Raw genomic sequence first — 27,351 nt, 5'->3', positions numbered from 1 at the left:
CAACTGAATATATTAGCTATTTTTTGTAACGTCAAAAAAGTTGCACCACTTAACGATATTCTGTTTGAAATATATCGAATATCTCTCCGTCAGTGTTGCTGCTCAATATTCACACATACATCCTAATATAATAGAATGAGACGAAAAGTGGCCTGGGTATGACGTTTCTTCCTTACATGACTATTTCTGTCGGTTTATCCATAATATGAAATTGTGGAGAAAGTTACTTTGAAATAAGGTGGTTTAATTGAATAAGTGACTTTATTCAACACAATAATGAATACAATAATAAGAGGTAAAGTAAATGTTGATATAAAATTAAAAAAGAATATCACAATCAGAATATCAATTACTACTAAAAGAATAATGTATGTGCGTTCTGTTATGAATATGAAATTCATTTTCAAAATGACAGAGTTCACACAGCATAAAAATGACTAGTAAACCACTGCTATCTAAAAAGACAGAAAGCAATTAATTGAAAAAAAAAAAACATTACAACTTATGCATATGATTTGATCTCAACAAATATATTGTACAATCCTTAGATGGGAATTTAATAATCTGTACAATGTAACATCAATTTCTGTCATTATTCTAGTTTGGAAATAGTTGAATATTAAGCTTGGTTATTAGATATATGGATATTATCTATTTTCTTTTTTCCTTAGGTAAGTCTTAAATCTGTCTAACTTTGATCACTGGACATTTTCATAAAATTCACCTTCATTTCAGTCTATTTTTCAACTATCCAAAATTTAATACTAAATATCAATATTTTTTATAACTTTCAATATATCATTATACTTATTTTAACTATTTGGTATATAAAGCAAATGCACGTTTCGCAGATCACAATGAGTATCTCAAACGAGAAAATTCTTAAGAAATTCACCTGAAATATACATTTTTTCTCATGGGTTATACTCATTTTTCACTCTAAAATTATTATTCTGCAGATACAGACCTCAAATGTTACACTGAGTCGATAGTAATTTAAGAAACTATAATCAAAATGGTTATTTCTACACTTGAATCAAAATTTTGCTAATCTTTTGATAAATGAAACAAATACTTCTTGAGTGAATACATGTGTTATAAATTAGTTTTTGTAATAAATTTAATAATCTTAATCTTTTTAGTTAAAGATTTCATTAAAATATATAAGTTTAATTAAAAATCAATTTTAAGTTATATAATGCCAAATGGGCGTATCAAGAATAAACGACATAAAGGAAATATTTTAAAACTTTTTTAAAAAATGAAAATATATTTAGAGAGACGTATTGACGACCATACTTGTTGAAATACTTGAAATATTGTAGGTACTTACAAAGTTCAATGTTTTCTATCTTGATTCTCCCAGGCCTCTATGAGAACTGTTAAAAGTTTGAAGCTTCTATATTCATTTAATTACAATCATAAACATAACTGAAGTGATGATAATTTCTTACACTACAATCTCCTTCTAATCAGTGTCCCTGTATCCAAGAATCAATAATTATTGGCGAATACCTGATCTGCGAAAGTAACCCTTTTCTAGCTAGGCTGATGCGGTATCAATGTCATACTTGACCGTAGGCAGCTTGTCGGCCTACTGCCATTCCTATCGACAGTAGGTGCTGTTTTAGTCTCTATACTTTCTCCGTACAATTCACTCATATATTCCCTGATAAGGGTGGCTATCTGGAATGCTTGAGAAGTTGTTAATATAACTTTACTCTGTTTCCTGTCACTTCCAGTTATAATCATCAGACAATTAAGTGCAGGCGAGTAGCTCAAAATAGTAGTGTACTCGTAGGTGCATAGAGTGTTTCGAGATCTGTGTTCCAATAGATGAAGACCGGCTTGATCCACTGCAAGCCACAATACCCTTGGCCAATTTGACGTGAAAGATTGCTGTAAAAGTGACAAATTGAAAAATATACCCATTGATATAAGAAGAAATTTGATTTATGGCCCTTGTTTCTTGGGAATAGCAGGATACCATTTTGACAGTAGTCAAGTAACGGAACATAGAAGCAAATTACTTAAATGAGGTTATATTAAGATTTGACTGGCCCTGAGAAAATCACCATCTATTCTCCCAATTGCTATATAATCCTTAAAAACAAAACTATAATAAATGAGACTTACCATTACGTCGAATATTGTTGCTTTGTGCAGAGGCCAACTCTGAATTAAATTCAAAAATGCTTGTTTTGCTTCCGCTGAAGTCATTCCCTTCAGAGACTGATGATGCATAGTAACACCTTCTTGCGGTAGTGATGGCACAAGTCTGGCAGGTAAACAGTGCGCAGCTATCCTTCTGTAGTCATGAAGAATATCTTCCAAATCGCCGAGTTCAAGTTGTGCTTGAAGAGCTGTGAGCATCATCTGCAGAAAAGAAATAAGATTTATCAGATGACTTTATTAATTCTAATCAAATGGCTATCGACTGGAATCTTCTGGCAGTTGCATGCATTATTATGACATATAAACATTTCACCAGAAGAAACAATTATTTTAAAGACAGGTGCAAATATTGGGAGCGCTGGTAATGTAGCCTTATATTGTAATGGTGTATCAGTGGATTCATAATAGTCTTGTTGCCCTGTTTCCTAATGAATTATTGGCTCAGTTTCTGCAATGTTGTTGATATTTGCTCTAGTTCTGTTGAATCATTACAAAAATTGGTTAGGAGGGTTGTGCAACAGCTTGTTAGGTCGTCCGATGTTGGCTGCAATAAGGACTGTATCATCAGCAAATTGTTACATATGTGCTTGCTTGTGTTTATGTGCGGTTCTACTGGATTTCTAATATCATATTTGTTATAGCAAAATAGATTATGAAGAATCAGGGAAGATTTATCATATAAGGAAATAAATTATGAAGACCATACAGATCCATACTTACAGCTTCTTTATCAGTGATGGGGAATCTGTCCGTCCTCAGGTCATGCAGTACTTGATGATACAAAAGTTCTTTTTCGACAGGATCGTTCAAATTGATAAACTGGTCCAAAAACAGGTGTTTCTTGAATAAGAAGAAGTGGTGCTGTGGCCGTACACGTTTTGAGCCTGGTGCATTGGGTAAGGTGTTAGCAGCAGAAGCGGCCCTATACCTCTCCCATTTAGCCATGACATCAGTTACCTTTTCTTCACCCGCTAAACTTCTCTCTGAATTTCCGAGAACTTCATAGATGGCATAACCTGACAGCAAAACAAGACACAATTAAATAGGCTTTTGCTATTTATATCCTCCATATTCACGAGGAGGTTCAGCGTAATCTAGTTTGTTCAACAAGTGATGAAATATCACGTCATATTTAGATACGAAATTTCATTTGAAAATTACAATAGGAATTTGAACTTCACACCTGTGCTTTTCTCATTTTTTTGTCCCCTAATAGTTTGAAAATGAATTTCATGATATTCCAAAAATTTATATTCGACTAGAATTACCTCTGGCATCTCCTTGAAGTCCCACTTTGTCCTTGACGATCTCTAAGACATCTTTGGCCGTAGAAGATGGATGGAACTCCACCGAATGGTACTGCCCGTCCATGAAATGAAACCGGGCATAAACAGGTCTCCGATTGATGGTGCACAGAATCTCCTCTTTGGAAGGGGGCCATTGTCTCCTTCGCGTTCCCTGTGTTTTGAGCAGACACTTTTCTGCAAATCGCGCGTATTTTCCCTCCTCGGTGACGTGATCTGCGCTGCATTTTTTCAAGTGAGCAATGAGGTAACGTCTGACAGCTTTGTTAGGTGGCAGAATAACTGAGCAGGCTAGGCAAAGTAACGCCCAATGGCGTAAGTTCACTCGAGAGTTTGGATCCGGATGGTCTGTAGTTTGTTTGATGAGTTGCAAGAACAACTCGCAGAGAAGAGAGTCCTTTCTCATGCACCTGTCTAGTATCGTTTGGAGTAGACTCACATGCTCGTCTTCTATTCGTTTTATGGATTCACCTGCAAAGATGTTCAAGTATATTTTAGTATATGCCTATCTGCATATTTCTTTTCAATTTGGTTATCGATTACACAATGTAAAAATTAACAATTTTAAAACCTTCTAAACCTTGGTACCAAGAAACCCCGAATGACAGTAGGCCTTTTTCATGCCTATTTCTGGGCCTGTTTGTGTGTGCTTCAAATGAGCATGCCTATTTTCGACTCTTGAGCCAGACAAAGAAATTCTTCTGTACTTATCTACTAGAATTGCCAAAATTCCACAAATTGATGGAAATTAATTTTGAGAAGAAAGAAAAAATTGTGATAAAACGTTAACATTGTTGTAACATTGCTTCAAATATAGACATTCATTCAGTTGCCAAAAATCAAGTTGAAGAAATTATCCCTTTAAATGTAACAATGAATTTTCAAATATTGCTCCTCACCATTTTGACCAAGTCCCGCGTAGGTTAACATGATTTGAAACACCTGAAGCATAATTTGTTCCTCGGGTTCCGGTAATCTGCTTATACTCTGAGGAAGCATTTGCCTGGTAAACGCCCAGAAACCATAATGGAAACCCTTGTATGTTTCATTCGTATCACCACCATGTTCCTGTCTCAACTTATCAAGCTTGTTCTTGCTCAGTCGACGTAAAGTATTTTTCAAGAAACTACTTCCCGATTCTACTGGTTTACGAAGCATATCATGGTCAATCATGGCTCTTCGGCAGTTCACCAAGTTGTGATGAATTCGAATTCTATCTTCATTCGTAATGGCTAGAAGAAAAAATACCAGACTGAAACACCAAACCTAGGATTCACAAAATTTTGTTCCTACAATCAAGCGCTTGATGTGGCAATCAGATCAATTCTATACTGAAAAATAATATTATTTGACGGTCATTCAAGCACTTAATTGTACCATTAAAAATGGATTGGATATAGGATTTGAATGTGAATACAATATAAAAAGTATTTCTCTAATTCTGTGTCCGTTTCACAAACATTACATGGTTATATTTCATTATTATATGTTGGTACTTGGAACTCTCCTGTCATGGGTTTATCCATTATCTGTCAAATTTGTGATACAGAAAACAGTTCTGCCAACCAAAATTTTTCAATGCAAAAATCACCAAACAATATTTATCGATATATTCCATTTATTTCAATAAAAATTCAGTGAATTGGAGAAAATAATGTATAATTCTCGTACAGAAGGCTCATTCCAACACTCTAATTTTGAACTTGTGGAAAAATATGAATGCCTTCTGCAATTGTATTGTAAATAACTATTACCTTTCATTTTCTTGGTCGGTTGATCATTCTCGATAATCCATCCAGCTAAATTTGGATAATAACTTGCAATAAGGGAACCGATCTCGTTTTTCTGTTTAGTTTCAAAAACAAAACATCTGTGATTGCTGTCATTCAGGTGCCTTTGTAGTGTTATCGTTATAAAACTGTCGCTTGGATCCAACATAATACTTTCGATCTCTTGGTAATGATAATCGTGTAATACAAATTTATCATCTTTTTTAATGAGCATAATTCCATCACAGTTGATACCCAGTATGAGATTGTTATTGTGCAGCCAATAACCTTTATAAGTAACTGGGAACATTGTAGTGCCATATAGTGGATACTGCATTACGCAAGAAAGATATAGTGCCTTGGCAGTGAGTTCTGACCTATTCGAACCGTACTGTTTGTGTGCTTGAGCAATAATGGGTACCTGAAAATTGTTATATTATAGAGAACAGTTTACATTGAAATAGAACCCTTAAAAGAGAGTAAATATCATTTGTCATCTACATATAACTATTCAACAAAAAAAAAAAAAAAAATTTGAGGGAAGAGTTAGTTGATGAAATATTTAAATTTGAATTAGAATTGCATGGATAATAGATATATACTGAATGAGAAAATGAATTTGAAACAAGAGTTTTCTTTTTGATGTTAGCTTCTTACAATAGCCAGTGAAAATAGATGGAAAAAGTTGTTTTAACACTGAAGAAATTAAAGAATAGAGAGAAGAAATATCATAAATCCCAATCAAATAAATCATTAAAAGCTACCCCATTTCAAAGTAAACAAAACAGAGAATAGTAAACTATATAGTTACAATCAATGGATTATTTCTTCGATATTCATTTATTTCGATGAAATTTGCTTCATTTGAAGTAAAACAGCTGATGAAAAAGTAGATATGTTCAAGATTCCCAAGATGGTAGAAGATATGAACCTGAAGCGATAGAATAGAAGAAAGCTTCAATTCTAACCTGAAAAATATTCCTAGATGTATGCTTCAGGTTGTTCACGGTATGACCCTACCATGCATTGCAGGAAACTCCTATATCATCAAAGATTATCTAGTTGAATTGAAATGATCTTTTGTTTTGAGTAATGTATTATCTCAAAATATAATACCACTATTAAAAATCTTAATACCTCCATCAGCTGAGTTTTCAATATTTTGTTGACATTAGAAATTCAAATGAAAAACTGAAATTTTATATAAAGCTTTTCTATATTACTATTACTATTTTTTCTTGAATCTATTATTCACAAAATTAATAATTCTTTGTAGTTTTCTAGCTAGAGTATTACTGAAATTAATAAGTTATAACTATGGAACATCGATTGAATTCCTTGAATAACTCAAAAATAACAAAAATAAAGAAAGAATACAGAAGTAAATGATAGAAGCTTCCTTACCCAAACGTCAGCACCTCTAGTCCTACTGATTCTATAAGGTAAGAATGTGTCGATATCGGTGTAATATTCTAATTTACTGTTATCTTTAGGATTACCCAGGGCTACTTGTGCCTGTAGCCCAGCTAACTGCAGAGCAACCTTTTCTGTTACAGGGAAATCATCACACTGTGAATGAAGATCAACAATTAGCATACTTTTTTCAATAAGAAAATAATAAGTAGAAGGCTCTCACTCACTTTAACAACACTATGTACAGCTTGGGCATATAACAAATTAACCTCAACAGGATCTTGACTAAGTTCTCTATTGGACCTGAATAGCCTCTTTTTGAAGATGAATCTATTCTCTCCACCACCTAGCCCAGAGTTTGTACTTCTCCTTCCTAATGTAGACAAGCCAGATGGGGCTGTCGCTTTCTGCTGCATCCTAAAAACATAATGTGTAATGGTTTTGAAACTTAAAAAAACACTCGTTAGTGTACTAACTGTCATTGTCAAAATATACCAATAACATAAGCTATAAGAATCAATACTATACTTACATTTCCCACTTAGCTATAACATCATATAGATAATGATGGTGTCGTACATGCTCCTCCCCTTCAGAAGTACTCTGGTAAATTGCCCATCCATCCAAATTCTTCAAACCTAACCTCTCTGCCAATTTTCTAGCAGCTTCTCCGGCTGTGTCTGTTGGATGTACATCAATAGCTTTAGTTCTTCCATCCAAAAAAAAGAATCTACAAACTATAGTTCCCAATCTTTTCATAGCCTGAAAATGTGTTCTCATTACAAAATCATTTCTATCTGCTAATAATGTAAGTTCAAGGTTGATTTGTAGATGGAGTTAAACTTACCGCAACTTCAACAGATGACGGTGGAAGTTCCCTGACTGTTACTTTTATGTTGTTGCAATTGTCCAGACACCACTGCACATATTGAGATATCTTTCCGTCCTGCATTGCGTTCTTTTTCAAGAACGATATGAAATATTTTGATAATAACTTGGACGGTTTGAACGATACAACACAAAGGCATAATACTAGCCAAATCTTCTCTGTAGATTCCATGCTTGGATTGTTGGTAGCTTGACGCATCAGCTGAACCAACACTTCATCTCTCAATTCCTCCCTCTCTACTGCATGTCCTATCATTGATTGAATAGCTTGCAGTTCTTTTTCAGCACTCAATTCCCCACGTAAATATCTTGCGAGGTCCCTGAATATCGTACAAGCTATATTGATGTTGTCTGGATCGTACATATGAATATGTGAACAAGGAATAGTGGTTCCCTTATAGAAAGTCACCATGTCTTCAACTGGAATCATCTCACAACTTGGTCTCTTTCTTGTCAACGTAGCTATTATGGTACCCTCGGGACTCCTCTCGTGAGCATTGAAATGGGCTTTAGCAAAATCGACTAGATCGAAGAATTGATCTTCTATATGATTGTCTTTTTCATGATTTTCGGCGAATTCTTGTAGTTTCTTTTCGACTCTGAGTTTCCTTCTTTGTTCTCTTTCCACATTGAATGGTTGTTCGGATTCTGATGGGTATCGCCAAGATTGGGGCTGAATAAAAATTAATACATGAACAATAAAATAACGAAATACATTCTTATGAATATAAGGACTATATAAGTGTACTATTCAGTTTATTATTTTTTTTTTTAACGTAAAGACTGTTTCAGACTAATAAATATAAAACACAATGTATATACTATCATAAAAAATACTATTTTTTTGAGTCATTGAGCTCTTGAAAATAAAATTACAATTAGGTTATTTTTGAGTCACTACAATTAGGTTATGACTTACCCTTGAGGAAATAATTGTGCTGTTCGACCTAGACATGTGAGGGGTTGATTTTGGAGACTCAGAGGGCAACTTAGGTGGTGCAGGTAATGGTGGTGGAGAAATTGGCACAGGCACCTCTCTTGGCAAAACAGCTTCATAGATATGTTCACCCTCATTCTTGTCCTTGCTTTCTTCAACGGGACTCTCCACAATAGTCGTCATGACAGGAGGAGGACAAGGAGGTGGTGGAGGAGGTCCAGAAGGCTCAGGTAGGGTAGGATGTCCTAAACGAGGTGGAGTAGGTTGGGGCAGTTCCTGACTTAATCCCTCCAGTTCTTGCTGTATAACAGTTTCCAGTTCAACATCGAGATCTTCAACAAGTTCGTTCATTTTTTCACCAATTTCGTCTATTATGTGATTCCTATTAGGTTGTACATCTGACAAGAAAGCGAATAAGTTGTCTAGGTCCACAGATTCCGTAACGGTCTCTACAAGCTTTGGCTTGAGTTGTTGCGCAATGTGTGAAAGGGCAGCTATTTCTTGTTCAGCAGCTCTGGAATAAAAAAAACTGTTCAGAGGATTCTTTTGTTGAATGAAAAATCAATTTTATGCCAAATTTAATGCAAAAATTACATGAAAACGAATTTGAACAAACGTGCAAACGTACTTGATTTAACATCATTTAAATGATCAATTTTGTTAAAAAATTACTCACTTTTCACTTTCCTGTAAGTCTTTATATGATCCCCTATCTTCCTCTATATCCTGTTCTTTTTCATTAGATTCTTTCTCTTGTTCTCTCTTGAGAGCTTCTTCAGCCTCTTTTGCTTCCCTTAGTCTGCGCTCCTCTTCTAGTCTTTCTCTTTTCTTCATTTCCTCGTCTACTCTCTTCATTTCTTTCAGTGCAGACGCAACTTCTCTCGCAAATACCCCACGTAAGTGACTTTGGATGACTATAACAGCTCTACGTTTTCTCAAGAATTCAATTCTCAACTGCCAGCCTCGGTAGGAATGCTGAATTCTCAACACTGCGTTTCTTATTCTCAAATACGACTTTCTAGCTACATAGCCTCGGTATGTTTTTTGAATTAGTACAGCTCGTGAGAATAAGATATTGAACCTTTTATCTTCTAAAGTTTCATGAACGTGAGATCTTAAAAATACTTTGGTTTTTCCTAACTGCCAATTTGTATCTTGTAAATTGTGACTAGATAGAAGTATATGACAGGCCTTTTGTGCATCAGTTGGTAATCTACTACTAGCTATACAGTGATACCTATCAACAAATTCTCCAAAACTCATATGAACAGGGAATCCATCTTTCCTGATTCTTATTATATCGAGCATACCTAAATATTTCAATTGATCTAATACTAATTTGTTATCGTATTTATTTGGTACTTTTTCAGAATTAGGTTTTATACACCTGACATACCAAGGTGTGGTTGATTGTAAAACATCTACTAGAGATTGTAATTGGAATCGGAATGTATCACAAACTGTGGGTTTTCCTTTACAAGTTCCTCTTGAAACTGTGGATATGCCATTTGCTACATTTTTAGCAGCTAAGGAGTTCGAAGGATCTTGATATGTTGAAAGAACTTGCAAAAACTCGTTATTACTCCTAGATATGATGTCAAAAAATACATCTTGCTGAACATCTCTATTTTTATCGACAAAACCTTTCACATGGTAAGTAACACAGCCTGCGTAATGCTTGATACCAAATTCTCTCTCCCATCTTCTCTTATCGTCACCTGAAATTCAAAAAATATAAAATACATCAACTTCTAATATAATTGTGAAATTGAAAAAAAAAAAAAAGAATATTACTAAAAAAAATAGTTGAACATACCTTTGACATATCTTTCATGACTCTCAAACTCACTGTGTAGTGTATGAATATATGAAGCATCACAACCTTTAGGTAAATGGCACTGCTCAGTTAAAAGACGGAGCACACAACGAGGTGGTTTTTCGAGTAATTCCAAACAAGCACTGTTATCTTTAAAATCTATATGATTGAACATTATACATTCTTCTTTATACTGGAAATATATTATAGTTATTTGGGATACATGAAGTATTTTATTTTACTTACAATTTCTTGTTCTAAGGCAAAAACGTAATGATTGAAAAATTTGTGTAGCTTCTCATTTGTATAATTTATGCAGAGCTGTTCGAATGAATTCACTGCGAAATTTTCAAAACCAAATATATCTAATACACCTAAAAATCTTGAGGAATCTTGTCCAGGGTTTGTACAAGTATTAATATGATTTATTAGCCATGCAAATGTTCTTGAATATAGAGCCTTAGCCATTGCATGCCTATTTTCTATAGCCTAAAATTGAATTAAGTGATTATTCTGTATTGTACCACAACTTTATGATAACAAACCTCTTGTAACTTAAGGGGTATTTCAGTTATGTTGCCCCTTACGTTGATTTGTCTAATCAATACAACTTGTCTTAAATCCTCTTTTTCCAAACTCAATAATACTGAAAGGATATTTATGATTTCTTCATCTTGACTGGTCAATCTACATTTTTCTCCGTCTATATCTTCAAAAGTCAAATTTCCTAGCCATAATATTGCACTTAATGTCTGGAAGATCCCATTGCACATGTTTCCAGGAACTTGAAGGACATTGAAGGCTAACATAAGCCTATCCAAGGTTCTTTCCTCATCCTCAATCTTGATGCAATCAGACTGGTTCAAATAATTATAAAAACTGGCATCTTTTAGGTGCAAATTAGTTGCTAGGTCGTTATTTCTCTGAAAATAGAAACTTTTGTAGAAAAAAACTTTTGATAATAAAAATATTGCTATACCTTTGCAGCATCTACTAGCATATAAAATACGTGGTAATTTCTTTCACCTGGTCCTTGAAAAGTTATTCTAGTTTGTTCTAATAAATAATCTTGAACTATACAACCGGCAATCATCCATTTTGAATCAAAGCATAGTTGCATGAATTTGCCAAACCTACTGGAATTATCATTTCTCACAGTTTTTGCATTTCCTGAAAGTGAAGTGGTTAAATCTCTCGGACGCAAAAGTATTTATGCTAAAGTAAAAAGAACTTTCCGTGAATAATTTTCTGTAACTCACCGAATGCTTCCAAAATGGTATTAGCCTCTAAAATCTGTTGTTCAACCCATGTTGACACCTGACTAGTAACTGAACACAAATACTGCAAAATGAATCTTGTGGTTTCAGTCTTACCAGCACCACTCTCTCCACTTATAACTAAACTTTGGTTCTTGCGGAATCCATTAGGGTTATCAGATTGAAGGGATGCATAAGAAGCTTCGGCTAATGCAAAGACATGTGGTTCTTGTGTTCCTATTTTTCTGCCTCTATATTTGTTCACGAAGTTCTAGAAATAACATTTTTGTTATCTTCACATCATTAACAAATAGAATAAAAAACAAACAAAACATTTATACTTATTTATATACTATAATTACCTGAGAATAAATGTCTAGTTCTTTATAGGGATTAACTGCAACTAATATGGATCCTGTGAATGTCTATAATTATAATTAAGGAGAATTCTTGATGGTTTAATATGCAGTGAAATGCATCGTCACTCAACTGTATTATAATTTTTTTTCAATTGTTATTAATAATGAATATTTCAATTGATTGATACTTGGCCTAGAAAGATTTGTAGCACATACTAGTTGAAATAATAAAAACAAAAGACAATTAAAGGCTATGAGAAATATAAATTGAATCAAAGTAGGTAAATGTTGTGAATAAATTAGTAGTTCATTCTTATCCATATCTTAAGGATACATAAATTTCATCTTTTTCATATCTCAATTTCAAATTTCCATTGATCACATCTTCGTTCAGGATGGAAAGCCATGTCATATCCTGAACACCACCATTGGGAAGCCCTGGAAAATAAATAAACAAACATGATGTGAAATGCAATAAACTAGCTATAAAATCCTCAAATAATGAGTATGCCACAAATTCATTGTTTACGTTCTGTTGTCTCTCATGACTCCATTCTAGGTTCATTTTCATTCATGTCTTTTTCAATTTATAGAGAGTTGTTCTTTATATTATGTGAGGAATATAATGGAATTTTGAGATCAATAAAAGAACTTAGAATATGTAAGGTTGAGATTTAGCAAAGTTAGTTACTTGCATTCAAAATCGCAGTTTTTTTTTTGTGATAATGGGCTTTAATTCAATTTTATACAAGTGGATATGATTTGAATATTTCCAAACCAACATTGAAAACTCAATCTACTTCTAACAAATAAAATTTCATCGCTTCTATTGAAATGTGATTTTTTTTTCATAAATGAATAGAGTAGTAAGAGTATTATCATTGTATAATTTTAATTTAATCAGTTCCAATTTTGGCGGTAACCATAAAAATCTTTTAGGACCCCTAAATTTAGAAAGATAATAACTACGTAAACAAAAAGAGATCGAGTTGTTAGAGAATTTCAGTTGAAGATATGGTTACTTTCTTTAAACCACTTTTCCTTGTTCACACATTATATGTACGATCCAGACAACATAAATATAGCTTTTACGATATTCAGGGACCTCTCGAGATATTTACAAAGAGAATTGAGTGCTGAAAATGAGCTGCATGCAATTCAATCAATGATAGGACATGAAGTAGAGAGGGAGCTATAATTTTTAGATTATTTTTCTCAGATGAAAGAACTGAAATTAATGATGTATATTCAACAGACACAGCTGGAGAACTTGCTAAGAAACTGACAGGAACTCTTGATTTGAAATTATACACATTGGCAAAATGAGATGAGATCTCAACGTAGTTTATTTTTTCTTGACTCCTGTGGCCGATTATTTTAGCAATTTTTGTTTTGTAATTGTAGTTTGATTTTTTGAGAACATAACATGTTTTTTATTATATACAGGGGATAATAAAAATGAAAAGTAAGGTTTTAGCAGAAAATCCTGTGATTTGTGAAGTGATTCATTGATAGACAAGAATGTTTACGAACACTCAGATGTTGCCTTATTTTGCCTTCAATTTTTTTTATTTATTGCGTTATCTTGATATTTTGAATCACAAACCTATTAAAGATATTGATAAACTGAACCAAAAGTGGTATTAATAATATCATTGAATAGGGGTATACGTTAATAAATTAAATTTCATTCTATCGATGAAAAAGTACATTGTAGCAATGTAATAAAGTTAATACAATGAGCAAATTTATTTCAGTGCACTGGAACTGTAATTTCTTTCAAAATTAAAATAGCGCAAGTAATAAAACATGTTCAAGAAAGATGAAGCAATATCTAAATCTAAGAGTTCTCGTCGGTCAACAATTCTGAATAAGAACTTACTTTTCATTTTTTTTTGTTCACCTCTGTATATAACAAAAAATAAAATAATTAAGGGCGGCATTTGAACAGTTATATTTCCGAGGAATAGAATTGAAAAAAAATGTTTAAATAGGCCGAAGGGATTAAGAGAAAATAAACTACAAAATTCGTTGAGATTTTGTTCATTCCCCTAATTTTGCCGGTATGTATATCCAATTTACCAAAGCAGATTGGTGAAGAGCATCCACAACATCAGAATTATTTCATCGTTGCTCTAGAAAAGAGACCAATATCAAAGATGACTCAGATTCAACAATATAACGTGATTGGGAAAACATCTTCAGAGAATCCCTGAGTAATTTCAATTAGGCAACCAATGATACATAATCATGTATGTCGACAACGGATCGGATTGATAGGCGACTAGCACATGAAAAACGATCGTTTATATCCGTTTGGAGGCTTCTTTTGAACGATTCCACTTTGCATATCTCTTCGGGGTGATGATAACAACACATTTCACAATTCCGATCGAACGGAATGCGAATTAGGAAAGAACGCGTCATCCAAATGATTAACTCCGATGGCATTTCCTATGTTCCTGTATCCGTAGTTCTTTCGTTATCGTTCTGGATATATGGCTCTGTGGAAATCGGTCGATACGAATATCCTTCAACTGCTTCAGATTGTAGATAGGGTGATCACCTCGGGGACCACCCACCAGTTGGGTGAGACCATATGGGATTGTAAGAAAATAAACACTGCAAATTTTATTCTATGTTTATCATTTCCTCTTGTTTGTATCGCGGATTATCTCAACAGGCATGAAGAAGATTCTGAAGTATTGAAATAATATTTTGCGCGCTTGTTCACCCAAAGTTGAATACATTCCTCTGATAAATTTGAAACATACATCTTCTGAAGGTTTCTAGCAACTTTATTGTGATATTTTTCAATCCATTTATGTGATTGGTGTCAAATTGACGTTTAATTGAAATATGTTTCTATGAATATCTATGTCTCGATCTATGTTTAGTTGGGCACAGAACTAGCACAAAGTTTTCTTATATCTAAGATATTGAATCGTTATGTGATAATTCTTATTTCAAATGAATTAAGACCAATCTGGGTACATGCTAAATGCGAACCCATTAAATCACTAATAAGTGGTTTGAGATGAAGAAGAAGAAATGAATTAAGAAAAATGAAATAATTTTCATCTCCAATTATTAAACTGGTAAGTAGTAATACTTTAATCGAAATAACAGCAGGTTTTTATGTGAGCAACATAGGAATAATGCGGAAATCAATTATACAGGAAATATCCTTAAAATCGAAGAAGACAGGTTCATTCAAAAGTTGCCACTCTTATCTAAAACTTTTTCAAGATAGAGAAGGCATACCAGTATTTCTAAACATCTTAGTTATATCACAATACCTACCTATTTAATTAATTTATTCGATTGAAATATTTTTTGCATGATTTTATTTGGGAAAGAAGTCGAATGTACTACATTCATACTATTTTTATCCTGATTACACCCAGTTCAAAAAATTATCCTCGTATATTCACAAATGTTAATTATTCGATATAATAAACTAAAATTGATTTACCTATGAATATTGTTCTATAATTCAGATGAATGGCATTTGCTGGGCCAATTCGAATTTATGATATAACAGCAGGTTGTTAGTGGATATTAGAGGAAATAACAAACCAAAAGTGCAACTCAAGATTATGTTTTATGACCGCAGTGATACACTGAACAAGATAATAGAATCTTATCAACGTACCCATTGGAGGCCTTGTGTTGAAAAAACACTGCAAACTTCAAGCGGAAAACCATTATTATCACATAAATCGAAAAAATAAAAAAAAAACAGCGGAAATTTAATTTCCCATGTAGGTATACAGGAAGTGCAAAAAAATGGCATGGGTAAAATTGATTTATTAGTAAAAAATAAAGAAGACTTTTCGAAATCAGGCCTAGTAAAGAAGATATTCAATAAAGACGAAATGAAAACAATAATTATAGTTGAATAAATACTAGTGAATTACAAGAATTGTTTTTTCCATTGTTACAATGTTACAATATCGGAAATTTTCGAATTTTGTTGACAGTTGTTATGTAAAACGATCACTTGAGTCTTTTAAATTATGTAAAACAATTTCTACATGCATTGTCAATATCATTGTCAATATCAAATTGACTTGAGGTTTTTACAAAAATTAAGTGATGGTTTCACATAATAACTGAACGAAATAACAAGTTATTTGACAATTCTGACACCAGCCTACTTAAACAAAAAAAAAAAAAGGAAGTTCAAATTTGATTAGCTAGACTCGATATTTTTGTAGAGTGGAAAAGGAGAACCAATATAGCGTCCATAAGAAAAAATTGACTATCGCGTCTGTGGAACAATGGAAAACAGAAAAAATCTGATGACACCGTTAGAATTCCAATATTGCCACAAACCAAAATTCGTGAAGTTATCTCCAGAAACAAATGAGTTATGCAGAAAAAAAAGAAAATCTCGATTTTTTGTTTTTTCGAAATATCTCGAGAACCATTGGAGGTATTTCGGATCTGTTAACACCAACACACTTATCTCTCAGTAACGCAACTTTTTTGTAATATAAGCCACCCTGTATCTCTAACGGTTTTCTATATCCCTGTAGTGCCCCTCTAAATAGTTCTAACCCAGTACATATAACGTTATGGCGAAATAGACGCTTGAATGAACTAGCGCTCAAAAGTCTTTACACGAAATCAGTGCTTTTATTAATTTTTGTATGTTTATTCACATTTGAAAATTGAAACTATATGTTTGCCACAGTTTTCAACCACATATTTCAATTCACTCAAGATCCCAACAATGCCACCGTCTGTTGCAGCTAGGTCTGTTGTTTTTACGATTTGTCGTAGAATCGAGGTCACGGGAATAATTCTACTACTTCCTGTGTCCTGGCGTTCCTAATCGACGCTGATATATAAACCGCCACTTCATCCAGGTTTGGCCTTTATGGGACATTTCTAATCATCACGTATTGTAGTTCTGACATACGAAGTAATCTTTGGGGCGCGACAGCTTTTATTGCCATGCAAAGGCCGAAATTTTATTATGCGATAATTGAGGTGTTAGATGTACGACAATATATTGTTTTGAAGTAACCTCAGAGTAATCAACGCATATGTCATTTTCAGTAAGCAAATTTTGTCCTCAACATGAACTATCAAATTTGACATGAAGCGCGCGGAAATGAAAACATATCAGTGATACGATCTTTCATTCAATTCACGAGTTTCTCCACAAAAAACTCACTTCTTATGTCCCATAGTGAATCAACGTTCCATATTAACTCCAAATATATTGAAATAAATACCTAAATATATCAGAAATTCAGAAAACAAATTTCAAGCGCAACAAATGACGTGAAACCACCGATGACACTAGGAGAGCAAAAGTTGCCAAAACTTGGATTTCAGCGGGAAGATACAGAAAATAATATTCTGCTTATTATAAATTCGACAATTAGGAAAAAATATCGAATTCCAAATATTCAAATTTGCATATTTCATCGGGAATCACTCAAATAAATATATTTCATTCAATATAATATACATTCATAATCATATAGTAAAATTGTGGATTTGAAAATATAATATATTGTGACAATCCGACAACGTAATCTAACCATGTTAGGAACATGTAAAAATTGCGTATACTTCCTCTACCTATGTTTATTATTCTGTGGAAGTAACTGAACCACTCTGTTAAAAATTCTCAATACAGGTGGTCTAGAACTTAGTTCAATAATTTTGGCGTCCGATAGAAAAACTTTTAACATGAGAAAAAAGTTCTTCTAAACATAGTATATCCTAACAAGCTTCGTTTTAGAGATACAGGGTGTTAAAGTTTGAAAAATAAATCATTTTTTCACTTATAACTCTGGTAGTATCACATTAATTGTTTTAATTTTTAGGTATAGACGTCTAGGTTATGTAATGTTTGGAATTAGGCAAGTGCTCGGGTAAGTGTCTGTTGACAAAAGTGCGATGGTCCTTTTCCTGTTGAAAATCTACACCATTGTTTTTTTTTCGGGGTGACATTTAATTGAACATTTAAGGAAAAACATTTTCCTACTAATGTTTCAAAACTATTACTTTCCACAAGAATTGACGATTGGAAAGTGGTACTTTTTCGTATTCGTGCGGAAAAAAGCCCAGCTATTCACCATCGGCACGCATATGCATTCAATCTAATTAATCAAAATTGTGTCATTCTTTCTCCTTATATTTGACGCAAAGAGAATTTCAAATTTTGTTCCTTTCAAGTTGCATTTTTCCTTCTACAAAACTGCTTGAGCGGAAATAATAAATAACATCATCATCATTTTCATCATCTATTCTTCAGTTTGTCTCTCCGCTAAGATTTAATTAACGGAAGAATATTCCAAGAAACAAAGGACAGAGTCAGTCAATGAAAACGGAAACTTCCTTTTATTATTCTACTAACTGTGGAGATAAATAATTCTAGAAGATTTAAACCTCCCTATCTACCATAATGAATCAGCAGCTGATGCTCGTTGGCTCCACTGTTCTTTATTCTTTACACAACGTCTTATGACTCAGGTAGCCTTATGCACACGTGTATATGGTTACTTTAGGAACACCTGTACGTATACTTTTCAAGTAGCATAAGACAAAGGATAATGTTAGCTTCTGGTAGATTGGGGTGCAGCAAGTATCAGTTTGCACCAAGAGTATTTTGGCAGTTTTGTAAAATGAACATTCTTTTGATATGAAAAGAAACTGGATGTTATGAGTTGAAAATAATTCTTTCACTGGACAAGACAACTCAATAAGAAAACTTAAGAATTATAATAAATATCATCGTACCGAAATATGTTTCAATTTAGTGATTTTACTGTAACGTTAAAAAAAAGTATTGGGAATTGGTCAATGTAACAATGTTACAAAACATTTTCAAACCGTCCCCGAACTGGACAAATTTTTTTAAAAATTTCGAGGGGTTTTTTTATTTCTAGAAAAATCTGTGTTCGAATACAATTCTGTCCGTCAGTTCGATGATTCTCGAACCGAAGAACTTAGAAACTTATATGATCGTTCGAAATTTTGTTTTTCTGATAAATGTTACTACAGACATTGGCGTAACTAGAGTTGACTCATGAGGGGCTCATCCCCACTTCTTTAAGTTGTGTATAATTTATTCTTTTTTCAATTGTTACTTACAATTTTCTTTCCTTTTAATTAATATTCCAACAATATCAAGCTTCGTGCCAAATTTTATCTATTGCTAATATTTCAATGGCAACAGATCCGATTGAATTTTGCGTGTAGATGTTATGAGACTATTTCAAATTTTATACACAATTTTATATTGATCGTGTCAACAGAAGCGCAGAAAATTAAAATAGTATATAGAAAAAATGCCCAATATTTCTGTTAAGTTGAAATTTAGTTCGTGTATGTAGTTCTGTGATTTCTAATAGGAGCATGTATTATTAACGAGCGCTCAAAAGCGCTCTTGACATAAAGTCAGTGCTTTTCTACTCAGAGTAATAAATATAGATAGAGGAAGCATACCTAGGTCATTTTCAGTAAGCAAATTTTGTCCCCAACATGAACTATCAAATTTGACAAGAAGCGCGGGGAAATGAGAACATATCAGTGATACGAAATTTCACTCAATTCGGGAGTTTCTCCAGAAAGAACGCACTTCTTATGTCCCATAGTGAATCAACGTTTCATATTAACTCAAAATATATTGAAATTAATACCTAAATATATCAGAAATTCAGGAAACAAACTTCAAGCGCGCCAAACGACGTGAAACAACCGATGACATTAGGAGAGCAAAAGTTGCCAAACCTTGGATATCAGCAGGTAGATACAGAAAATAATAAATATTCTGTTTATTATAAATTCGACAATGTAAAAATTGCGTATACTCCCTCTATCTATGTTTATTACTCTATGCTTTTCTAGAACTATCATTTTACTTTCATATTCTGCATATTCCAAAAAAATTCCGTAAACTATCTGCCACCATTTCACTAGTTGTTGATTAATGGAAAAAAATTAATTAATTAAAATCTCTAAATGATGATATCAGATAAAATGCAAATGTAGAGTACGGAAATGATACTTCCTTGTACGCGGTTTACAATATCACGAAATGAAGATAAAATTAATGCGAAAATGTCATTTTTAATATAGCTGCATTTAATTATTTCGACGTAACCACTATAATTATCGCAGTCTACTTGAAATAACAAATGCTTTGGAACCAAACGCTCTATCATTTCATAACAGTCCACAATTTTCAAATTTTGAGCTGGGAATGATCTGAAACGATGATGAAACCGTTCTCAAATTCGATTCTGTCCGTCCGTAAACAAGATCAACTTTCGAACGGTTGAGATTTTGCGTGTATACAGGGTGAGTCAATAGTTCTCGATCGGTCGATAACTCTTGTGAATTTTGGCTAGGAAAATCAAATTTTGACGGAAAAAAAAATCAGGGCATGCCATTTGAAAAAATGGACTTATTGACTTATTGTTAAAGGTCATTTTTAAAAATTGCAGTATCTTTCGGACCTCCTGTAGAGTGATCCGTAAATATTCAGAAGACTTAAAAACTTTTCGGGAATCCAATAAAAAATAATTCGTACAATTATCTCGAACGGTTTTCAAGATATGATCTTATGACCATGACCTTATAACCATGAATTTTTTTGAAAAAGTGGCCTACTTAATAAAAGTACCACAGATAAAGGATGACAAGTGGGGTATTTCGAAATCAGAATTTCAAGGATATTAGATGGGATAGTATGATATAAAAATTGGTCATGCCCATTTTAAAAAAACAAGGTGGTATCGTGGTTCGCCACTTTCGGACCAGCCTGTAGAGTCAAAAATAATTTAAGTTTATGCACCGAGTGCTGTCGATTCTGTCGAAGTTTGAATCGTTTTCCTAACTGAAAATATTCAAGAGTTATGGACCGCTTGACTCACTCTGTATATAGAATAACCATTCGTTCAAAATTTCGTGTAGGTACCGTTTCCAGAACCATTGAAATTCAAGAAGAATATCGAAAAACAAAGAAGAATTCTGAGTTAATTTAAATAATAGCAGTTTCAAGTTTGGTGTGAAATTTCGTGTAAATAACGAAAATTCTAGCAGAATATAAAAAAAAGGGAAGCACTGACGTGAAGTCAGCAGCTTTTGGGCGCTCGTTCACCATCCGCCAATTGCACCTTTATACATTTCTGCGTTCTGCAAGGGCGCATGAATGAACAAGCGCTTAAAAGCTCCTGACTTCATTTTGGTGTGTCTTTGTTTTCTATTCTATTTCAACCATGTGCAATCTTTTGTTACTGAAATATAGAACATTTTTTTTCGATATTCTCCTCGTATTTTCTATGGGGGCGCTATTAGAGAAGAAGAGTATCCAATGAACATTTATGTAAAATTCGAATTATTTTTCGAATTGCATCATTTACAGCGTCAAAATTGAACGTATAAATAAATAAGGAACTGAAATCTATCCAAGCGAATGTTATTCAAACGTATACCAACAAAGGTAGGTAACCCAAACATAAAAGATCATGATATTCAAGCTTATCGCTCGAACGTGGAAGTATTCTTCAATCCTTTCATGTTGAATAGAAAAGCGTCAAATTCTATGACACTCAACTTTCTTGTATCAATCATATATCATTTATCACGGTGTCCAAACCACAACGGTCAAGAATGGAAATAGCAGTTACTAATATGGTTCTCAACAATACACTACACGATTATGCAATATCCTGCAGTTAAAGCAAAAAAATCTGACAAATAGATATACAGTTCGTAAAATGTAGGTACAGACGAAAATGAAAGATTCCTAGGGTCATTTCTAGAAAAAAGTCCTATAAACGTGGACCCTCAAACTCATGGTTTTGTTTTCGAGATACAGGGTGTTGAAGTTTGATTTTTTTCACAGCACATTCCCTTCACAAGATATTTAACTTGAATTTTAAAAAATTTGACCCAAAATCGAGGAAAAAAACTATCGATTATCTGGATTATTCCAGAATACCTATGTATTCTCTTGAAAGTTTTTTTGTTGATTCGAATGCAATGAAAATAATAAACTTCAGTTGAACATTTTGAAATCAGAATATTTCTCTAGCGATCTCAGAGGTTTGTCATGAAGTATATTATACCAACCCATGCAAATTTTTCTTTGCATTTCTTGATTTAGTGAAATGTGGTTTCAGCGCAATTTGAAATATTTTCCTCAATTACTTCTAAATACTATTGATTGATATATCTATTTATATATAATAAATGAAATGCCCAAATCAGAGAGACCGAAGTAAAATCAATCACACAATCAATATTATTCCAATGGCAATAAAATTTGATTGAAGGCTATGATCTGGCATGAGAATTATCAGAAATTGTTAACCCCTCGATCAAAGACCTATTATTTATTGTTTGTCAATAAATGAAGCTATTTCCACAACCAAATAAAAAAAACTATAAATAATTCTCTTTCTCTAACTCTTCTCCAGAGCTCTCTATTATAACAATCGTTTTATTGATAACATTTCCTTCAATAAATCACCATTCATTTTCCATCAATACAAAGGAACATCTTGTTTAATGAAATACATATTGCAAAAATTCCATATAAAGACTAATGAATAATTATACCTATTTTTTCTCAATAAAATGCCTATATTTGTAGATAATAAACCTATTAGGCATTATTATATTATTAAGTATTCAGAAAAGACATTTATTGTTTCACAAAAGCATTTTCATTTGTTTTCATAAAATATGGACTGGATCACATAAACATTGAAAATTTGCGAAAATATTATTTGCAAATGCAATCGTAACATCCGGTGAAAACACACAAAAACATTTATAGGCCAAAAATCGATAGTGCATCCAGGGCTTTCGATATTTCTCTGCATTTACATGAAAACATCAAATCATGTTAATTACATATAAAAACATTATGTTTTTATGATATTTATTGTCAATACAAAGAAAATTAAATAAGTATTTATAAACCGCCCTAACCAAATGGAAGTAAAAGGGAATACTGAAGAATTCAATATTATGAACATACCCAAAGCGGATGGATTTGATTGTGCCATTTTAAAACTCTAAATACACACTCAACACTTTTCGAACAACATTTCATTCATAACATCCACAATATCCTTTAAAAATAATGTCTTAGGAGATCCCCAACACATGAATCACTCATTGTCACAGCAACATTCATTTCATGTCAGAATTTTCATCACAGTTCATATTTAATCACTAAAAGACGGGAACATCGAACTACTAATAATATATTTCCCTAGAACACAACTTGAACTACTCAAGTAGTTATGAATTGAGTAGATCTAAGGTACCAAGATCTGTCATTGTCCTACTATTCCAAATCTGTAAATACACTTTTTTCTATTGGATTTTGTTTTCAATCAGGTTGGTGATTCATAAATTAGTTTATATATATATTTTACTTTTTTTTAAATGGTAGAAAGGACATGTCACATATTTATAGAAGATTAAACACATTATGACATAACTAACCTTAAATTTATTTCAGGGCAATTAATATGGCTGGTCCTTTATCCCCATTTTTCAAATCTCCTATAACCGATATAACTGGTGTTCTCATAAGTCACCAGTGGTTTGGAAAATGCCAGGAACTTGAAGAGAAAGCTCTCGATTGTATGGAAGCTTATGGTTTGATAAGAGGTGAAAGAGAATGCAAACCGTTATTGAATGACTTGAAGGAATGTACATTACAGAAAAAACAGTTTGCAAGGTTCCACGCAATGGTTGAAGAAAGAGACCGTCAAATTAAAGCAGGGGAAAAAACTAAAGAGCAACTACTTACTAAGTCTCCAACTCCTGATAGTTACTAGTTTATTTTATTTAAATTTATGTAGTGAATAATTTTTGATGTTGGGAATTTTAAGGCTTAGTAAAAAAGTATATCTCGATACATAATCTTATTAATTTTCCTGAATATTTCCTCTTATTTTCTTTCATTACTTCACTAAATGCAAAAGTATTCTATATTATGAGTTGATAGAAAGTGATGAGTCCGATACTATGAGGAATATAAAAAATAAATCAGTTTAGTTTGGGGAAATTGTAAATTAATTCACTGATGGATATTGTTCTCAAGAATATGATATTTATATTATAATTTTGGATTACCAATCAATATTGCTTTAAGTTGAAGTAGTTTAACTATAATAGACTATCGTTGTATGTATTTAAATTAAGATGAAACAAATTTCAAAGTACTATACTCCAAGTAGAGGTTACTATTAATTATTCTTCTAATTCATTTTGTGATATGCTACCACTGGTAGTTTGGAAAATGTAAAAAGGAACTCTGGTCCAGTACTATTTATTGGTTTTGTAGTTTTATCGTATCTGCTATCGATTTCGATAAAAATTTCGAACGGCTCTCTGAAAAATTTATCTTATAAATAATTCAGTTATTAAGCTGGGATGAATAAATAAATTATAACTTTTGGTACTTATTCGCCCAATTTTTATCGAGAATTAATAAAGATTTGATAAACTGGTTTAAGCATCACAAAAAAGAATGACTACACCCTGTATTTTGAAAACAAAGCGTTTGCGGGCCAATGTTTATAGGACTTTTTTTCTTAAAATTATTTGAGCAACCTCTCATTTTCCTTAGTACCTCCAATTTAGGTATGAACAATCTAATCGGTAATAAAAAATGCTATTATTTCGAGTAATTTGGTACAAACTTCGTTATCAAACCTATAAGATATGAGGAAACGTAGACGTTGACAAAATTTTTTTCGATTACCCCCACAGGAAAAAAAGATCTAGGCCCTTTGTTTGTTGTTTTCAACTTGAATTTAATATTGTTCTGAAAACGCTATCGGCACGAAATTTTGAATGAAGTTTGATTTGTTTATTCTGTACAGGGTGAGTCAGTATAGTGCTCGATCGGTCGATAACTCTTGTAAATTTTGGCTAGGAGAATGATTCAAATTTTGACGGAATCGACAGTACTCAGCCCATAAGCATACATTACTTTTGATTCAATAGGCTGGTCCGAAAGTGATGAAACTCGATACCACTCTTTTTTTTCTAATGAGAATGCCCTATTATTATATCTATTAGGTAACTGAACATTCTAAAATTAACACTTTTAGCCTTTGGGTTGGTATGCAAATAATTCACCCGTCCAAGTGGGTAATTTTGAGCAAATTGAAAAACTTTATATTTTTAGTGGAAATAAAAAAATTTCTAAACCTTATTATTTATTTTCAAATTTATTTTTATTTTTCAAATTTTGTGTACAGTAACAGTATAACCCCATACGAAAAAAACTATTCAAATTTCATCATTATATAAGAAAATCTATTTCAATCAACATGAAATTAACAGGCAAATTACCTGTACGAATCTAGTTTTAATTTGCTTATATAAAAAAGTCGTACATGAAAGATTGACATTCAAATTTTGTTGAAGTGATATACAGGATGTCGCGGGAAGAATGCGACAAACGGATACCATGAATTAAAGTCATCATGGAGGACTCGAGAGGTTTCAATCGCCTGAGTGCCTTCGTTTAGGATATACAGGTTGATTTTCATCTTATGAGTGGAATTTCATAGTTCAATAACTCTTCAACTAATCCACCGAATTATTTTATAATTTTACTATCGCCTTCCTTCAATATTTCTGAAATCGAATAAATCAGAATCGGACTAGGAACATTTTAGGCTTTTTCTATTTTCATGAATATTGGATCACCCTGTACGTGAACAAATAAAATATTTTCGTTTTCGTAACCACAAAGAATCAATTCATAATGAAAATTCTAAATCTCTGTTTGGCACAGTCATACAGGGTGATCAATAAACAGATGGATTGGCAGAGGTGGAAATGTGGCTTGCCCTCCTCTATCCCTTTATCTGACAACCTTGGATTATTTATTATGGAGAGGTCTATGTGGTACAGACCAACAGTAGGGAGCAACTGCTACAAATAATTACTGATGAGATATTAAATCTCAAACTAATACGATAGCGAAATCTGTGGAACAACTATATCTATAGGTACCATACCAACGTGCTCAAAAATGTATTGAAATGGAGGGATACTATTTTGAACAATTCCTGCTGAACTGAAAATATTTTATTTGTTTTGTTTTTGATTCATTGTTTTCAAGTTAAAATATTTTTAATTTATTTGCTGTTTTCTTGAACTATAGATGTTTTTTTCATAAGGGAATGTTAATTGATCACCCTGTATGACGATGCCAAGCAGAGATTGAGAATATTTATAATGAATTAGATCTTTGTGGTTACTAAATTGAAATAAAATCATGATATTAACGCACAGGCTGATCCAATATTCACGAAAATAGAAAAAGTATAACATTTTCCTAGCCTGGATCCGATTTATTCGATTTCAGAAAGATTGAAGGAAGGCTATAGTAAAGGTGACAAAACTTCAAAACTTGAAATTTCATTCGTTAGTTTAGCTTATTGATCACCCTGTATAACGGTGTCAAGCAGATATTTATAATTTTTATTATGAATTAATTCTTTGTGGTTACGAAAACGAAAAAAAATCTTAAGGTTCACGTACAGTGTGATCCAATATTAACGAAAATAGAAAAAGTCTGAAATTTTTCTAGTCCGGATCTGATTTATTCGATTTCAGAAATATTGAAGGAAGGCGATAGTAGAGGGTGACCAAACTTCAAAATTTGAAATTATTCGGTCGATTAGTTAAAGAGTTATTGAACTGTGAAATTCCACTCGTGAGATCACCCTGTATATCCTAAACGGAGACACTCAGACGTTTGAAACCTCTTGATATGAGTCCTCCATGAGTCCATGATGACCTTTATTCGAGGTATTCATTTGTCGCATTCTTCTCGGGACATCCTGTAGAAGGATCTGATCAGGAAACTAGCGCATAAAAAAATATTCTTCGAATAATGAATTGTTTGCACGTTCGGAAATAAATACCAGGCGACCAATTATTACTAGCCCAGGGCAGCTTTTCTTAAATTACGTCTTCCGATCCAACACAAATGTCATCTTGATTTCAAAAAAGATCTTGAAGAGTCTTCAGCATTACGCAAGAACGATGTACCATTCTTTTGGTTACGCAATGCAAATCTCTATCTTCACCTCTTCGGTATACCTACCAAATATTTTGTAATTTCCATATCAATTCTCGTTCTAAATATAATTGTACCATCCTTGGGATATCATTCTGATAAAAAGCTACAACGTGATGAAATGTTCACCGGTAATATTTTTGTTGGAACCTTAACTCAATTTCGGTCAACCTTGTCGTCAATTCGAAGAAACTAAACAGCAGGGTCTTTTACCAAAAAATTCTCTTCCTACAACCGAAACTTCCCTACCTCTTTCTCGCTAGACTAAACTCCGATGCGAGGAACTGAATTTGAAAATCACTCGATCAAGACAGATCCAATTTGTTATGAACGATTTCAATAA

The 27,351-nt window shown here is 32.9% G+C and overlaps 1 protein-coding gene across 1 annotated transcript; it reads right to left on the bottom strand.

Annotated features, from left to right (window-relative positions):
• Window positions 1-245: 245 nt before the first annotated feature.
• LOC123671071 (myosin-I heavy chain) lies at window positions 246-23,220 on the bottom strand. The gene is made up of 20 exons (XM_045604731.1): window positions 22,932-23,220; window positions 12,252-12,355; window positions 11,921-11,983; window positions 11,562-11,829; window positions 11,282-11,472; window positions 10,848-11,225; window positions 10,549-10,791; window positions 10,303-10,495; window positions 9,163-10,204; window positions 8,469-9,000; window positions 7,509-8,222; window positions 7,194-7,423; window positions 6,889-7,078; window positions 6,653-6,817; window positions 5,234-5,669; window positions 4,379-4,711; window positions 3,444-3,950; window positions 2,896-3,191; window positions 2,137-2,376; window positions 246-1,899 (listed from the first exon to the last, which is right to left on the bottom strand). Exons 1-20 carry the CDS (start codon window positions 22,957-22,959, stop codon window positions 1,540-1,542), a joined length of 6,513 nt encoding a protein of 2,170 aa, XP_045460687.1. The 5' UTR covers window positions 22,960-23,220; the 3' UTR covers window positions 246-1,539.
• Between the last annotated feature and the right edge of the window lie 4,131 nt (window positions 23,221-27,351).

Source organism: Harmonia axyridis, chromosome 1 (genome assembly GCF_914767665.1).
Source record: "Harmonia axyridis chromosome 1, icHarAxyr1.1, whole genome shotgun sequence".
In the NCBI taxonomy this organism is placed as follows: domain Eukaryota; kingdom Metazoa; phylum Arthropoda; class Insecta; order Coleoptera; family Coccinellidae; genus Harmonia; species Harmonia axyridis.
Note: the sequence above shows the minus strand (reverse complement) of the source record. Positions and strands in the feature narration are given on the sequence as shown.

What these genes read in the sequence shown, in the direction of transcription:
- LOC123671071 (XM_045604731.1), bottom strand. Translation starts at nt 22,959, where the DNA reads ATGGCACAATCAAATCCATCCGCTTTGG. An exon ending in CGCGGGACTTGGTCAAAATG is followed by an intron (nt 3,951 to 4,378) that starts GTGAGGAGCAAT and finishes ACATCTTTGCAG; the next exon opens with GTGAATCCATAAAACGAATA. An exon ending in CCATCACTGATAAAGAAGCT is followed by an intron (nt 2,377 to 2,895) that starts GTAAGTATGGAT and finishes TCTTTTCTGCAG; the next exon opens with ATGATGCTCACAGCTCTTCA.